The sequence below is a fragment of the Procambarus clarkii genome, chromosome 59 (genome assembly GCF_040958095.1).
Source record: "Procambarus clarkii isolate CNS0578487 chromosome 59, FALCON_Pclarkii_2.0, whole genome shotgun sequence".
Taxonomy (NCBI): Eukaryota; Metazoa; Arthropoda; class Malacostraca; order Decapoda; family Cambaridae; genus Procambarus; species Procambarus clarkii.
In genome coordinates, this window is record NC_091208.1 from 18,956,967 (window position 1) to 18,974,485 (window position 17,519).

A 17,519-nucleotide genomic window follows, 5' to 3' on the forward strand; every position below is an offset into this window, starting at 1 on the left:
AGCTGGTACTGTACAGCTGGGTCTGTACAGCTGGTACTGTACAGCTGGTACTGTACAGCTGGTACTGTACAGCTGGGTCTGTACAGCTGGCTCTGTACAGCTGGGTCTGTACAGCTGGCTCTGTACAGCTGGCACTGTACAGCTGGCACTGTACAGCTGGTACTGTACAGCTGGTACTGTACAGCTGGTGCTGTACAGCTGGTACTGTACAGCTGGTTCTGTACAGCTGGTTCTGTACAGTTGGTGCTGTACAGCTGGTTCTGTACAGCTGGTTCTGTACAGCTGGCTCTGTGCAGCTGGCTCTGTGCAGCTGGTACTGTACAGCTGGTTCTGTACAGCTGGTTCTGTACAGCTGGGTCTGTACAGCTGGTACTGTACAGCTGGTACTGTACAGCTGGGTCTGTACAGAATTTCCTGGTTCGATACCCGGTGGAGGCTAAGACAAATGGGCAAAAATATCCTTTCATCCCTGATGCACCTGTTCGCCTAGCAGTAAGTAGGTACCTGGGAGTTAGACAGCTGCTACGGGTTGCCTTCCAGGGAAGGGGAGGTAACAAAAAGGAGGCCTGGTCAAGGACCGGGCCGCGGGGACGCTAAGCCCCGAAATCATCTCAAGAAGATAAAAGAAGGTTTGCGACGAGGCTCGTCCCAGAATTGAGAAGGACGGGCTACGAAGAGGGACTAAAAAGAACTACACCTGACGACACTAGAAAACAGAGTAGAGAGGAGACATGACAAAGACATACAAAATTTGAGGGGACTAACAGTGTGGAAAAAGAGGAAATGTTCACACTAAATAAGAGGACAGAATGAAGATTAAAAACTCAATTGAGTCATAAGAGATGTTAGAAAGCGTTCTATTACCGTATTAGACAACCAACGAGTTAACTAATTCACCATCTTACAGGTATACATAGGTGAGTATACAGTCTACACCTCCTCCCCCTCCCCCTCACACACACCCCCAGGGGGGGGCAGGGGAGGGGGAGTTACCAGAGCTGGGTGCGAGAAGCCTGGAGGTCGGTGCCAAGAGTGCCAGATGAGACACTCTTAGCATCAAAGGGCTGGTGGCATCATTATTAAACTTATACAATCATAGACTTGTATGCTCTAATGAGAGCCACTAATGCCACACCATACAGAAATACACTCCACATTCATACACCGATTTGTAATACACATTCCGTGATACACACACATTAACACACGCTGTAAAATATATACACCGATTTGCAATACACATTCCGTGATACACACACATTAATACACACTCTGTAAAATATATATACACAGATATACATACACACTAGAAAACACATTTGTCAGTATCACAGGTGAAAATCAGACACCCACGAAGGTGGGGTATCTGATTTCCACAGCCCCCCCTGTGGCTGAGTGGACAGCGCTTGGGACTCATAATCCTAGGGTCCGGGTTCGATCCCCGATGATGGCGGAAAAAACAAATGGGCATAGTTTCTTTCACCCTAATGCCCCTGTTACCTAGCAGTAAATAGGTACCTGGGAGATAGACAGCTGCTACGGGCTGCTTCCTGTGTGCGTTGGGGGCGGGAACAGCTGTACAGGGGGGCAGGATATGAACAGCTGTACAGGGGCAGGAGATGAACAGATGCACAGGGGAGGGGGGGGGGGATGCAGGAGTACAGCTGCCACACGCAGATGTAAATAAGAAATATGCTGAGAGAGACATTTGCCTTAGGGCAGCAAAGCTTAGCATCAGCAGCTTCAGGCTGGTACAGAAACGTCCGCATGACCGCGTGTGGAGGCGTGGGTGGTGGCGTGGGCGGGCGCGTGCCCTAGAAGCAGGGTAGTGGGCGTAAGTACCGACCTGCAGCAGTGGGTGGGGGCGTCCTGTAGGGGCGGGAGAAGAGGAGGGAGTGGGCGGGGGCGGCGACCACCTCGGTACACCGGCGGGGGCAGACAACGCACTCGTGGGTGTGTGTGTTCCCTACACCGAGCAAATGTCGACTGCCCGACGCGCACGCCCGCGGCCCTCTCACGCCCGCGCCTGCCCTCCCTCATACCACGCTCGCACGCTCATTCCCGCACTCCCCGCCAGCGGCACGCTACACCCATGCCCGCAGCGCCTGCGGCTGTGTGTTAATGGTCTACACTACACACCAGGAGTCTCAGGGAGAATGATGGAGTCTACCCTAAGAGGGACCCCAAGTATAAATAGACCAGTAGCCGTCACCACCAGCCCCGGGCCCTTAACCAACCCTTATGTGGGCCCCAACCAACACCACCAGCAGCCCCAGGGGGCCCTAAACCGGCCCCTACTATTCTCCTCTAACCCACTACCCGCTGCATTGGTAACCTCTTCCCTAATGCACGTATTTTGGATGTCAAAAATTATCCAAAATCCCTCTGAAAAGGTTTCAGAAAACGATAAAATTTTTGGGTTTTAGTAAAGCTCTCTCTACTCCCACCTCTCCCACCCACCCGCCCACGTACGCCCACCCTCCCCCGCCCACCTAGAGAGAACGGTGGCCATATTTAGAACATGTGAATCAGCTGGCTCTTGCCAGGAATCGGACTAGGGACCTTGAAAGTGAAGGCCAGGTCTCTGACCACTCTGACCACCACGGCTGCTGCCCCCTCACACACCTGTAGTGTGGTGTCTCACACACCTGGAGTGTGGTGTCTCACACACCTGGAGTGTGGTGTCTCACACACCTGGAGTGTGGTGTCTCACACACCTGGAGTGTGGTGTCTCACACACCTGGAGTGTGGTGTCTCACACACCTGGAGTGTGGTGTCTCACACACCTGGAGTGTGGTGTCTCACACACCTGTAGTGTGGTGTCTCACACACCTGGAGTGTGGTGTCTCACACACCTGTAGTGTGGTGTCTCACACACCTGTAGTGTGGTGTCTCACACACCTGGAGTGTGGTGTCTCACACACCTGGAGTGTGGTGTCACACACACCTGGAGTGTGGTGTCTCACACACCTGTAGTGTGGTGTCTCACACACCTGTAGTGTGGTGTCTCACACACCTGTAGTGTGGTGTCTCACACACCTGTAGTGTGGTGTCTCACACACCTGTAGTGTGGTGCCTCACACACCTGTAGTGTGGTGCCTCACACACCTGTAGTGTGGTGTCTCACACACCTGGAGTGTGGTGTCTCACACACCTGGAGTGTGGTGTCTCACACACCTGGAGTGTGGTGTCTCACACACCTGGAGTGTGGTGTCTCACACACCTGGAGTGTGGTGTCTCACACACCTGGAGTGTGGTGTCACACACCTGGAGTGTGGTGCCTCACACACCTGTAGTATGGTGTCACACACCTGGAGTGTGGTGTCTCACACACCTGTAGTGTGGTGTCTCACACACCTGTAGTGTGGTGCCTCACACACCTGTAGTGTGGTGTCTCACACACCTGTAGTGTGGTGCCTCACACACCTGTAGTGTGGTGCCTCACACACCTGTAGTGTGGTGTCTCACACACCTGTAGTGTGGTGTCTCACACACCTGTAGTGTGGTGTCTCACACACCTGTAGTGTGGTGTCTCACACACCTGGAGTGTGGTGTCTCACACACCTGTAGTGTGGTGTCTCACACACCTGGAGTGTGGTGTCTCACACACCTGGAGTGTGGTGTCTCACACACCTGGAGTGTGGTGTCTCACACACCTGGAGTGTGGTGTCTCACACACCTGGAGTGTGGTGTCTCACACCTGTAGAGTGGTGTCTCACACACCTGGAGTGTGGTGTCTCACACACCTGTCACTTCTTGACAATCCTGTCTGTTCAGTCATTACCAAACTACCCGACCCTTCACCACCAAACTACCGACCCATCACCACCAAACTACCCGACCCTTCACCAAACTACCCAACCCATCACCACCAAACTACCCGACCCTTCACCACCAAACTACCGACCCATCACCACCAAACTACCCGACCCTTCACCAAACTACCCAACCCATCACCACCAAACTACCCGACCCATCACCACCAAACTACCCGACCCATCACCACCAAACTACTGACCCTTCACCACCAAACTACCCAACCCATCACCACCAAACTACCCAACCCATCACCACCAAACTACCGACCCATCACCTCCAAACTACCCAACCCATCACCACCAAACTACCCAACCCATCACCACCAAACTACCAAACCCATCACCACCAAACTACCGACCCATCACCACCAAACTACCCGACCCATCACCACCAAACTACCCGACCCTTCATCAAACTACCCGACCCTTCATCAAACTACCCGACCCTTCACCAAACTACCCGACCCTTCACCAAACTACCCGACCCTTCATCAAACTACCCGACCCTTCACCAAACTACCCGACCCTTCACCAAACTACCCGACCCTTCACCACCAAACTACCCGACCCTTCACCACCAAACTACCCGACCCTTCATCAAACTACCCGACCCTTCATCAAACTACCCGACCCTTCATCAAACTACCCGACCCTTCATCAAACTACCCGACCCTTCACCAAACTACCCGACCCTTCACCAAACTACCCGACCCATCACCACCAAACTACCCGACCCATCACCACCAAACTACCCGACCCTTCACCACCAAACTACCCAACCCATCACCACCAAACTACCCGACCCTTCACCAAACTACCCGACCCTTCACCAAACTACCCGACCCTTCATCAAACTACCCGACCCATCACTACCAAACTACCCGATCCTTCACCACCAAACTACCCGACCCTTCACCACCAAACTATCCGATCCTTCACCACCAAACTACCCAACCCATCATCACCAAACTACCCGATCCATCACCACCAAACTACCCGACCCTTCACCACCAAACTACCCAACCCATCATCACCAAACTACCCGATCCATCACCACCAAACTACCCGACCCTTCACCACCAAACTACCCGATCCTTCACCACCAAACTACCCAACCCATCATCACCAAACTACCCGATCCATCACCACCAAACTACCCGACCCTTCACCACCAAACTACCCAACCCATCATCACCAAACTACCCAACCCATCATCACCAAACTACCCAACCCATCACCACCAAACTACCCGACCCTTCACCACCAAACTACCCAACCCATCATCACCAAACTACCCAACCCATCACCTCCAAACTACCCAACCCATCACCACCAAACTACCCGACCCTTCACCACCAAACTACCCGATCCTTCACCACCAAACTACCCGACCCTTCACCACCAAACTACCCGACCCTTCACCACCAAACTACCCGATCCTTCACCACCAAACTACCCAACCCTTCACCACCAAACTACCCGACCCTTCACCACCAAACTACCCGACCCTTCACCACCAAACTACCCGACCCTTCACCACCAAACTACCCGATCCTTCACCACCAAACTACCCAACCCATCATCACCAAACTACCCGACCCTTCACCTCCAAACTACCCAACCCATCACCACCAAACTACCCAACCCATCACCACCAAACTACCCGATCCTTCACCAAACTACCGACCTATCACCACCAAACTACCGACCCATCACCACCAAACTACCCGACCCATCACCACCAAACTACCGACCCATCACCACCAAACTACCGACCTATCACCACCAAACTACCGACCCATCACCACCAAACTACCCGACCCATCACCACCAAACTACCGACCCATCACCACCAAACTACCGACCCTTCACCACCAAACTACCAACCCATCACCACCAAACTACCCGATCCTTCACCAAACTACCCAACCCATCATCACCAAACTACCCGATCCATCACCACCAAACTACCCGACCCTTCACCACCAAACTACCCGACCCTTCACCACCAAACTACCCAACCCATCACCATCAAACTACCCGACCCTTCACCAAACTACCCGACCCATCACCACCAAACTACCCGACCCATCACCAAACTATCCGACCCTTCACCAAACTACCTGACCCATCACCAAACTACCTGACCCATCACCTCCAAACTACCCGACCCATCACCACCAAACTACCCGACCCATCACCAAACTACCCGACCCTTCACCAAACTACCCGACCCATCACCACCAACCCACACCCCCCCCCCCCCCGGCATACTGCAAAGCCAGCATCACATTACCTCCTCTTAATAGGTCGCATTTGTAACGTTATTAATCAACGCGTTAAAAAGGCGACCTTCTCATAACATTCAAAAAGCACCCGAAAATTGACGTTTCCACAGAACATAGACCTGCAAGTGGATGACACGATAAAGAAAACGGAGTAGCTGGTTGATGGTTTCGAAGACTTTTTTCATGGGATCGAGTCCTTCCTATCTATCGCTGAGGGCCTATCTATCCCTGGATCGATTACTAGGATGGGGGTGGGGAAGGGGGAGGGGGAGAAGAAGTTGACGGTCTGATCAAGCAGGCTGTTAAGACGCTGCTAAATCCGTAATGTGTGTGCACTCACCTAGTTGTACTCACCTAGTTGTGTTTGCGGGGGTTGAGCTCTGGCTCTTTGGTCCCGCCTCTCAAGAGCCAGAGCTCAACCCCCGCAAACACAACTAGGTGAGTACAACTAGGTGAGTACACAACTCACCAACTGGGTGTGTGTGTGTGTGTGTGTGTGTGTGTGTGTGTGTGTGTGTGTGTGTGTGTGTGTGTGTGTGTGTGTGTGTGTGTGTGTGGATGATTTCCGGTTGCTGGGGGTTTTAGCTTGTGGAGATGTGGTGAGGTTCCAGCCTAATAACCTCAATAACCACTATAGCTCTTGGGCCCCGGCACACAACGCCTCTACCACACACACTAACCACAAATGGGTGTGGTACAATTGTTTATTTTGGCATTGTCATTCAAGGACGCTGGACTCTAAATTTGGCCGGGAAAATACCAGCGGTTCACACACACGCACGCACTCACGCACCCCTCCCCCCCCCCCCCACACACACACGTACGTGATAAAACGGCGAACAGGAGAGAAGAATGACAGTTCTACTCATTCCAATTCACAGAGAATGACAGAGAAGTGTGTGAGGAATGCAGCCGGGGAGGCCCAAGAGATCTTCACAACGAAATAAGGGACAGTTCCTGAACGGAGGTAAGGTAATTATCGGGAGAACGTGACAAGCCAATTCAGAACAAGTCTATAGCACCTGTTAGGAGCCTGAGGACAAGGAGCTGGCATAATGAAGATGGAGTGAAGGAGAGAGAGAGAGAGAGAGAGAGAGAGAGAGAGAGAGAGAGAGAGAGAGAGAGAGAGAGAGAGAGAGAGAGAGAGAGAGAGAGAGAGAGAGAGAGAGAGAGAGACCAACCACTTGCACCATCGGGGATCGAATGCCGGCCCTGCAGGCACCATATCACCCTACCGACCAGTCTAATTGCAGGGGGAGGAATTGAATAAAATGATCGTATAACAAAGCAGTACTGGAGGACATTGATAGAGCCAGATAGGGCATTGGGGATATTGACAGGGCATTGATAGAGCCAGATAGGGCATTGGGGATATTGACAGGGCATTGATAATACCAGATAGGGCATTGGGAATATTGACAGGGCATTGATAGAGCCAGATAGGGCATAGGGCAATGACTGGAGGACATTGATAGAACCAAAGATGGAGTAAGAACACTATTTAGAGTTGGACACACCTAAGACAGATAACATCTAATTGTGGACACTACGAAATAAAGTGGAAGTCTTGTACTGAATACTTACAAGTCACTGGAAACAGGAGAAGTCTTAGAGAGGGGAAATGTGCTTATCGCACTAAACTACGGGTCAGTGTTCCTTACTTGCATATCTTGCAAGATGATGGGAATGGTTATATAAGAGGCTTAGTAGAACATCTGGAGATTATTCTGGTCTATTCATTCCTTTATTATGCACCCCATACCCGTCCCGTGGGCGGCGGTGGAAAGCGTTACAGTGGGTTTAGCAACTCAACAACATAGTTCACTTAACTAAGCGAGTGACAATCTTGAGAAGTTAGTTACACAATTGTTAATATTACCTACACACACACACACACACACACACACACACACACACACACACACACATACACACACACACACACACCAAAGGTGGGACCAAAGAGCCAGAGCTCAAACCCCGCAAGCACAACTTGGTAAGTACGCATACACACACAAATGGCTACTAAAGTTCAACCCGAGTAAATGCAAGGTCATGAAACTAGGTGGTGGAAACAGGAGGCCAGACACAAGATACCGAATGGAAGATGAAGTCCTTCATGAAACGGACAGAGAGAAAGATCTAGGAGTTGATATCACGCCAAACCTGTCTCCTGAAGCCCACATAAAAAGAACTACGTCTGCGGCATATGCGAGGCTGGCTAACAACAGAACAGCCTTCAGAAACCTGTGTAATTAATCCTTCAGAACCTTGTATACCGCATATGTAAGATCAATCCTGGAGATTGGCCCCAGCATGGAGCCCGTACCTTGTCAAGCACAAGACGAAGCTGAAAAAAGTTCAGAGGTATGCCACTAGGCTAGTCCCAGAACTAAGAGGCATGAGTTACGAAGAAAGGCTGCGAGAAATGCACCTCACGACACTAGAAGACAGAAGAGTAAGGGGAGACATGATCACTACCTACAAAATTCTCAGAGGAATTGACAGGGTAGATAAGGATAAGCTTTTTACCACGGATAGTAAGCGAACAAGGGGACACAGGTGGAGACGTTAGAAAGAACTTTTTCAGTGTCAGAAAAGTTAACAGGTGGAATGTATTAGGCAGTGATGTGGTGGAGGCTGAAATCACTGATACAGCGATAAGAAATCACTGTATTAGGAGACTGGTGGCTGGAAAGGCAGGGTTCAAGAGCTGAACCTATTTCCTACAGGATTCAAACATAAATATGACAATCTGGTACCTGGGTACCAGATAGGTACCTGGGAGTTAGACAGCTGGTACGGGCTGCTTCCTGGGGTGTGTAACAAAAAGGAGGCCTGGTCGAGGACCGGGCCGCGGGGACGCTAAGCTTCGAAATCATCTCAAGATAACCTCAAGATAGAAGAAGATCCAAACAGTTTGGGATCCTGTACAGCAGTTGCTCGAAGACTGAGAGGCAGGACTCATGCCAGGAAGCACAGAATGACAAGTATAGCATCACTACAGTAACAGTTTCCCTCTCTGGTCTTTATTTAGGCTGATAATAAGGTCTCATGCCCGTGCCACCTCTTGGGTGGCTTAATCTTTACCAATCATCACATGAAATCCAAGTAGAAGAGCTTTAAGAGTTCCTGAATCATGCAGTGGCCACCCTGAAGCCATCAACACAGCCACTCTCCTGGTCAACAAAGGTGTCCAGCAGCTGGACACCCTCATGAAGACTGTGAAGCAGTATTCTCCCCCGCGATAACAGCTTGATGGTTAAATGCAACCTCAGAATACTGAAAAGAATTACTGAAAAAAAAATTGTACCACTTACGGGTTATTCATGCCCGTGCCACCTCTTGGGTGGCTTAATCTTTATCAATCATCATATGAAGTCCAAGTCACGGGAGACATCTCCCGTCACGCAGGGTACAGTCGCACCTCCACAGATCTCCAGTATCAGCTCTTGATACTGGTAATGGCTCAAAAGGGCCACCACTTACGGGCTATTCATGCCCGTGCCACCTTTTGGGTGGCTTAATCTTTATCAATCTACGGTTGAGGTATCTGAAGGGAGACTACGGTATACAGACCTTGAGTGGGGCGCCGGCGGAGGTGCTGGTGGTGGTGATGGTGGTGGGGCCGGTGGCGTAGGAAGTGTCGTGGTGGTGAGTGACGGCGCCGTCCTTAGTGGTGGTGCTGGAGGAGTGGCCACTCTCCTCCTGAGTGACTGTGCTGCGACCCTCGCCGTCCCTCACAACCCTGAGGAAATATTATGTCAATAAAGATAATAATAATAATATTACACCCAGAAATCACAATTACGTGATGCATCAAATGAACAAATCCACAAGTAGATTAAGGCAGCGTCTGGAATGCTCTCGGACGCAGGTTCGAATCCTCGTCACGGCCCTTGTGGATTTGTTCATTTAATAATAATATCCCCCGCTCCTGTGCCAGGTAAGTTACGGGCTCACCATAGCCCGTGCTACTGGCCCCGCTCCTGTGCCAGGTAAGTTACGGGCTCACCATAGCCCGTGCTACTGGCCCCGCTCCTGTGCCAGGTAAGTTACGGGCTCACCATAGCCCGTGCTACTTGGAACCTCTTCCGAGTAGCTGAATCTATAACAACAACAATAATATCCCATCCCTGCATGAGGCAGGGATGGGGGGGGGGGGGGGGGTAAGCCACATATAAAGCTGACATTCACTCTACACAACTCTCAAGTTACGAGACACACACTTTAAATTCATAAATCAAATTCAACCAGAAAAATGAATAAATAGCTATTATAACCCCAAAGCTCAAACATACAGAAAAATAATGCACAATACAGTACTTACATTGCTAAGTTAATGCCAAACGAAGCCTATTGAGTCGACGCTAAACGTAAAGTGATATTAACACCACCAACATAATGGTGAATACACTGGGTTCTCAAGCCCCTAATTAAACAAAAACGAGTTTAGAGTTCACATCGTCTAGAAAAATATACATCTCTCTTAAGGATACAAGATGCGTTCAGAGTTCCCAATTGAAAGGGGCGACTGAGTCTACAATCTTAGAATAACAGTCAGAAGGGCTGACGTTTAGAGGACACAAGAGAGGACTCAAAACAAGGGACGATATACCTGGGGCCAGATTCACGAAGCAGTTACGCAAGTACTTACGAACGTGTACATCTTTCCTCAATCTTTTGACGCCTTTGGTTACATTTATTAAACAGTTTACATGCATGAAAACTTGCCAATCAACTGTTGTTATTGTTATAAACAGCCTCCTGGTGCTTCGGAGCTCATTAACTGTTTAATAATTGTAAACAAAGCCGCCAAAGATATATGAAAGATGTACAGGTTCGTAAGTACTTGCGTAACTGCTTCGTGAATCTGGCCCCAGCGCCTGTAGTGAGTAACAGTGGTGTGCTTAAACGTAAATATTCTTAGGCCCAGTATAGCACATATATGTACTATATTAGACCTCAGTATAATCAAGTCGAACCTGGCCTCGGGCTTGGAGAGTAGAACAACTCCCAGAACCCCATCATCCAGGTACTGTGTGTCTTTGCCCAAAGATGGTTAGGTTAGGTTACGTCTTATTAACAGCATAATTAGAAAATAATTTCCAGTTAAATTCAAATCAAACAAAAAGCCTACTTTCTTGACATCAATCACGAGGTGAAGGTATTTGTAATACCAACCATGTCCTTATGATACTCCATTTGGTATGATAGACATCTCCCGTCACGCAGGGTGCAGTCGCACCTCCACAGATCTCCAGTATCATCTCTTGATACTGGTAATGGCTCAAAAGGGTTGATACTGGTAATGGCTCAAAAGGGTTGATACTGGTAATGGCTCAATAGGTTGATACTGGTAATGGCTCAATAGGTTGATACTGGTAATGGCTCAAAAGGGTTGATACTGGTAATGGCTCAAAAGGGTTGATACTGGTAATGGCTCAATAGGTTGATACTGGTAATGGCTCAATAGGTTGATACTGGTAATGGCTCAAAAGGGTTGATACTGGTAATGGCTCAAAAGGGTTGATACTGGTAATGGCTCAAAAGGGTTGATACTGGTAATGGCTCAAAAGGGTTGATACTGGTAATGGCTCAATAGGTTGATACTGGTAATGGCTCAATAGGTTGATACTGGTAATGGCTCAAAAGGGTTGATACTGGTAATGGCTCAAAAGGGTTGATACTGGTAATGGCTCAAAAGGGTTGATACTGGTAATGGCTCAATAGGTTGATACTGGTAATGGCTCAATAGGTTGATACTGGTAATGGCTCAAAAGGGTTGATACTGGTAATGGCTCAAAAGGGTTGATACTGGTAATGGCTCAAAAGGGTTGATACTGGTAATGGCTCAAACCCACAAGCTTTGGCTTGTGGGTTCGTATCCTGGCTGGGGAGGATTGACCGGGTGCCAATCCTTAACTGTAGCGTCTGTTCACCTAGTAGTGAATGGGTACCTGGTTGTTAAACAATTTGGCGGGTCTTATTCCGAGGAAAAATTAGTATTAATGACTTGCCCGAGACGCTATGCGAGCTAGTGACTGTACAAGAATGTAAGAACTCTTATATATATAAAATAAAATAAAAATACTCCGAGAGAGCGGGAATTATCAGGAGAAAGCGCCAAGCCATTACGACTATATAGCACTGGGAAGGGAACAGGATAAGGATTTGGGATGGGACGGGAGGGAAGGAATGGTGCCCATAACTATTTGGGCGGTCGGGGATTGAACGCCGACCTGCATGAAGCGAGACCGTCCCTCTACCGTCTAACCCAAGTGGTTGTGGATACTCCGAGAGAGCCCTAAATATTCCTATCATTTTGGGTCACAACACAATCCTGTTCTTGATCTATTACGAAGATAAATACGAGAGAAGATTACAAAAAACTACAGGATGACATGGATAAAACTTGAGAATGGTTGAGCAAGTGGCTACTAGAGTTTAACTCAAGCAGGTACAAAGTAATGATGCTGGATGCTGCCAACTGGAGGCCGGACAAAGTGCCATATGGGAGAGGAATCTGCTCTGTACACACACAGAGCAAATTATGCTCCGGGATCATCCCGGACGTAGGTTCGAGCCCTCATCACGGACCCTGTGGATTTGTTCACTTAATCTGCTCTGGAACCGAACCGAGAAAAAGATCTGGGTTTGATATTAAACAGAGACTGTCACCAGAAAGCCACAGTAAAAGAAAATTACATATGCAGGGTTTGCCAGCATAAGGAACTTCCTTTGGGAATCGAGTGTTCAGGTGTTCACGTGTTCGGTAGACAACAACTATCAGACCAGTGCTTGAATATGCAGCACCAGCGTGGAGTTCTTATTTAACACAAAACCATACAGGAGAAAGTTCAGAGATACGCCACCAGACTAGTTATAAAGCAACACTAAAGGAATTAAACCTATCACTGGAAGAGAAAATAAACAGTGGAGAAAAGATCACTCCATGCAAAATTCTCAAGAGAATATACACAGGAAACAATTTAGCATAAGTAGTACAAGAAAAAAGTGAACACAAATGAACACTGTCAGAACAGTGAAGAATAACTTAAGACCGGGGAGCCGAGCGGACAGCACGCTGGACTTGTGATCCTGTGGTCCCGAAATCGATCCCGTGCCCCGGCGAGAAACAATGGGCAGTTTCTCTCACCCTATGCCCCTGTTACCTAGCAGTAAAATAGGTACCTGGGTGTTAGTCAGCTGTCACGGGCTGCTCCCTGGGGTGGAGGCCCGGTCGAGGACCGGGCCGCGGGGACACTAAAGCCCCGAAATCATCTCAAGATAACCTCAAGAAGATAACAATGCACTCACAGGTGGTGAAAGCAGACTCCACACAGCTTCAACTGTAGATACAAGAGATAAAATGGCTGGGAAACCTGAACATAAATTGTCTAAATAAAATACTAAATAGGGACAAAGGTTCTGAAGCTCAACCTGCACAAGCACAATTAGGTAAGAACAATTAGAGAAGTAAAGTAAACATTTCACTTGACTCGTCCATCTGCCTCTTGGCTGCTGCTGCGTGTGGTGGTGGTAGTGGTAGTGGTGGTGGTGATGGTGGTAGTGGTGGTGGTGGTGGTGGTGGTGGTTGTAGTGAGTGGGTGGGTGAGGTGATAGTGATGGTGGTGGTGGGTGAGGCGGTGGGCGAAGGTGGTTAAAATTTTTACATTTTGTCCCAAGGGAGGTTACGTGATCACTATAGCCCGTGCTACATGGACATTTCCTTCCGAGTTTATGAATCTAAAACAACAACAGATTAAAACACTAAAATGTACGTTATCTTGCGGGGGTAAAGTGGAGGGAATCTTTTAAGAACCGGATCTATATTTGACAGCTCGTGTTTACCTAACTCAAACAATGTGGGATTTACTATTCAACACATATTTCCAGTGTCTCTGTGATGGGCACATTGAGGACCAGACCACACACTAGAAGGTGGAGGCACGACGACGTTTCGGTCCATCCTGGACCATTCTCAATAGACTTGAGAATGGTCCAGGACGGACCGAAACGTCGTCGTCCCTTCACCTTCTAGTGTGGTCTGGTCCTCATACTTTAGCCACGTTATTGTGACTCCTCGCCTGCATATGGGCACATTTTCTCAAGTAGTGGTCAAGGCGGTGTCCGTCACTCTCGCCACAGATTCTGCAACTCCGCTGCTCAACTGTGGTTTCCACCCCAAATGTCCACAAGTATTGATATTCAAGATGAATTCTCGTAATTACTGATTCTCACCATCGGGCAACTCCTCTTCGCCCACGATGTTTGGGATTACCAGCTGCAATCACATTGTACCATCGTACAGATTCACTGATTTTGTTGTTCTATCTTCCTTTCCTCAATTACCTTCCCACAGTGATGTGCCCGATAATACCTCTCAACTTGTAGTACGTAGTCTTGGGGTATGAAGTACTCAACATGGTCTCCTTCAGGGCCCGCAGCAGCCAGCACTTCTGCTCCTTCATCTCCACAAATTCGAGCATGGGATGTTTTTGTTGTTGTTGTTAAAGATTCGCTACCTGGAACAAAAAGTTCCAAGTAGCACGGGCTATGGTGAGCCCGTAGTGTCTTTGAGCAAGGGAGGAGATCCCGATTGTCCGCGGTGGCGGTAAGTGGGTATCAATGACGATGTAGGGTTTGGCAGGGGGGAGAAAACCCCACCTGGAGACCCCAAACTCCACCTGGAGCCCCCCAAACTCCACCTGGAGCCCCCCAAACTCCACCTGGAGCCCCCCAAACTCCACCTGGAGCCCCCCAAACTCCACCTGGAGCCCCCCAAGCCCCACCTGGAGTCCCCCAAACCCCACCTGGAGAGAGACCCCAGATCTCCACCACTCACCTAGAAGTGCCAGAACTCACCTGGAGGACTCGTTCAGGGAAGACGAGGCCATCATGGACTCTACGCCAGACATGAGGACCTGAGCGCCCAGGAACCGGTTAAGAAGAGAGCGGGCCTGGTCGTCTGAGGTCACCTTAGATTCGTGGTCAACTGCGGGAGGAGAGATCACTCTATAAACCTAAATGGTAATTACTCAAACACGTGGTTCACTATACTGTTTACAAGAATCTACTCTCAAACTAAGGCTCCAGGCACTGTATATAAAAGTATATACTGTATGTAAATGACATTGTATACATGGTTCTACTTATTAGCGTATACATGTTTCATACAAGCTAGTATACAGGTAATATCTATGCACACCCGGGCACATACTTAATTATATATAACGAGGGCATACAACAATCTCTAGTCATAGCTGTAATACACTGAATTATACACAAAGATGAACATGGTTAACTAACCATAACTTTGTATACACTGATCCATACAGTCATGCATGTATCTTTCACAACTTTCTTTACAATAGTCTATACATATTGTATAAAATGAATCATAAAAACGTCAACATTCACTAATATATACACACAACACTGTTTACATAGCTGTACAAGCAACTCCGCTTATACTGACTGATCTATACACATAACCCAGCATACACTGATCTTCACACATCACAATATACATGGCTATACACGGCCCTGCATACACAATGCCATCAGATATAACGCTGCAGGGGAGGAGATCATTCACACAATCGACATGAGAATGGTCCAGGACGGACCGAAACGTCGTCATCCCTTCACTTTCTTGACATCCATTTCTTGCATTCACTGATCTATACACTATCACTATAATTTGATACTACCGCATTCCTATCTATACACATCAGAGTATACATGAATAAACAAACGTTCATACACAACACAGTATACATAGACATACACATAACTCTACATACACAGGTGTATACAAAACGATCATATACGTGGAGCCAAAATATTTTGAAACAAAAAATCAAGACATTAAAAAAATAGAATAAAAGGAAGAAATATAATTAAATGAGTTGCAAATTGTATAATTTTACATTTTTTTTAATGTATTTACTTAAGAAAATGTATATAAAGATGCACAGTGTAATAGTATTTGTCTATAATAATTTCCCTTATTATTATTTGGGTTCAGTATTGACATTACTAATAATCACATCATAGATAAAATTATGATGATTAAACGCTTCAAAAGAATCATTATTTGTCTTTCATTTCGCTTATGTCAACAAATCCAAGAATGATTATTTGTTAAAGCCTATTTTGCCGGGGAAATCCGACGCTCACATCAACACTTATCCACAGCAACTTCAACACTCATTTGACATTGCAGAAATCTCGTGTTTACTTTCAGGTGCGCATGCGCAGTGGGTGTGTTTGGTCACGTGCGCATGCGCGGTGCCCGGGCTTTTATGAGGACCCGGCGCGGTGGGGGGGATGATGCTTGGGGTTCAGTATGCGTGGGATCGTCGTCGAGGGTACACGCTGCACGGGTGGCGGGAAGAACCCGGGTTGGGTGACGCAAAAACGGGTGACAAATGATGATTGGTAGACACGGGGAGTATAGTAGGATGGCAGACGGACCTCTCCATGCCGGGATCTGGGACCAGATTCACGAAAGTACTTACGCAAGCACTTACGAACCTGTACATCTTTGGCGGGTTTGTTTACAATTATTAAACAGTTAATGAGCTCCGAAGCACCAGGAGGCTGTTTATAACAATAACAACAGTTGATTGGCAAGTTTTCATGCTTGTAAACTGTTTAATAAATGTAACTAAAGCCGTCAAAAGATTGAGGAAAGATGTACACTTTCGTAAGTACTTGCGTAACTGCTTTGTGAATCTGGAGCCTGGCTCCTGGCAAGGCATTAAACAGCGCCCAGTATATTTATATGTATATACATATAAATACTGGGCATATATATTTGTATACAACCACCCTACACTCACAGTCTCTACCACTGCACCAGGAGCAGTGCCTTGGCTCTCGCTCGCTCTCTTGACAAAAAAGTTGGGTTTGACTTACATTATGTATTTCTATATATATATATATATACTCAACAAGGTACAATGGGTGGCCAAAGTACATATGTTGGTGATTGGGTAGTACATGGTTGCAAAGCCACAAACACACACATGTATACGACATGGTGATATGTTTATTCCGTGGGGACTTTTGACCGAGGTACAAGAACTTACATATATTTGCACATACACACACACACCAGTGTTTATCCAACATTCTTAGCTAGTACACCCTGACGACCGTTTTCATTCTTCTATTTACCAATCCGTTAATTTTCTGATTTATTTCTGATTACCTCTTATGTTTCCTAACGGCAATAGTGCGGTAGGAATTGGGAAAGAAAGATAAGGAAATGGGTAAGGAAACAAATGTTCAATTTACCACTTTTGAATCCTATTAGCGCCTATTTAACGTAGAATTGTGTTCTAAGTATGGCGTTTCGTTCACTTAGGATGAGAGACGCAGCCTAATAAACTTACTCTTAGGG

At 47.8% G+C, this 17,519-nt stretch overlaps 1 protein-coding gene across 1 annotated transcript in view; it reads right to left on the reverse strand.

Annotated features, from left to right (window-relative positions):
- Positions 1–17,519, reverse strand: part of LOC123768120 (titin) — a 212,002-nt gene that overhangs the window by 54,474 nt on the left and 140,009 nt on the right. Inside the window, 2 exon segments of the mRNA XM_069306921.1 lie at positions 9,686–9,854; positions 14,975–15,104. Of these exon segments, the coding sequence (XP_069163022.1) occupies positions 9,686–9,854; positions 14,975–15,104 (299 nt within the window).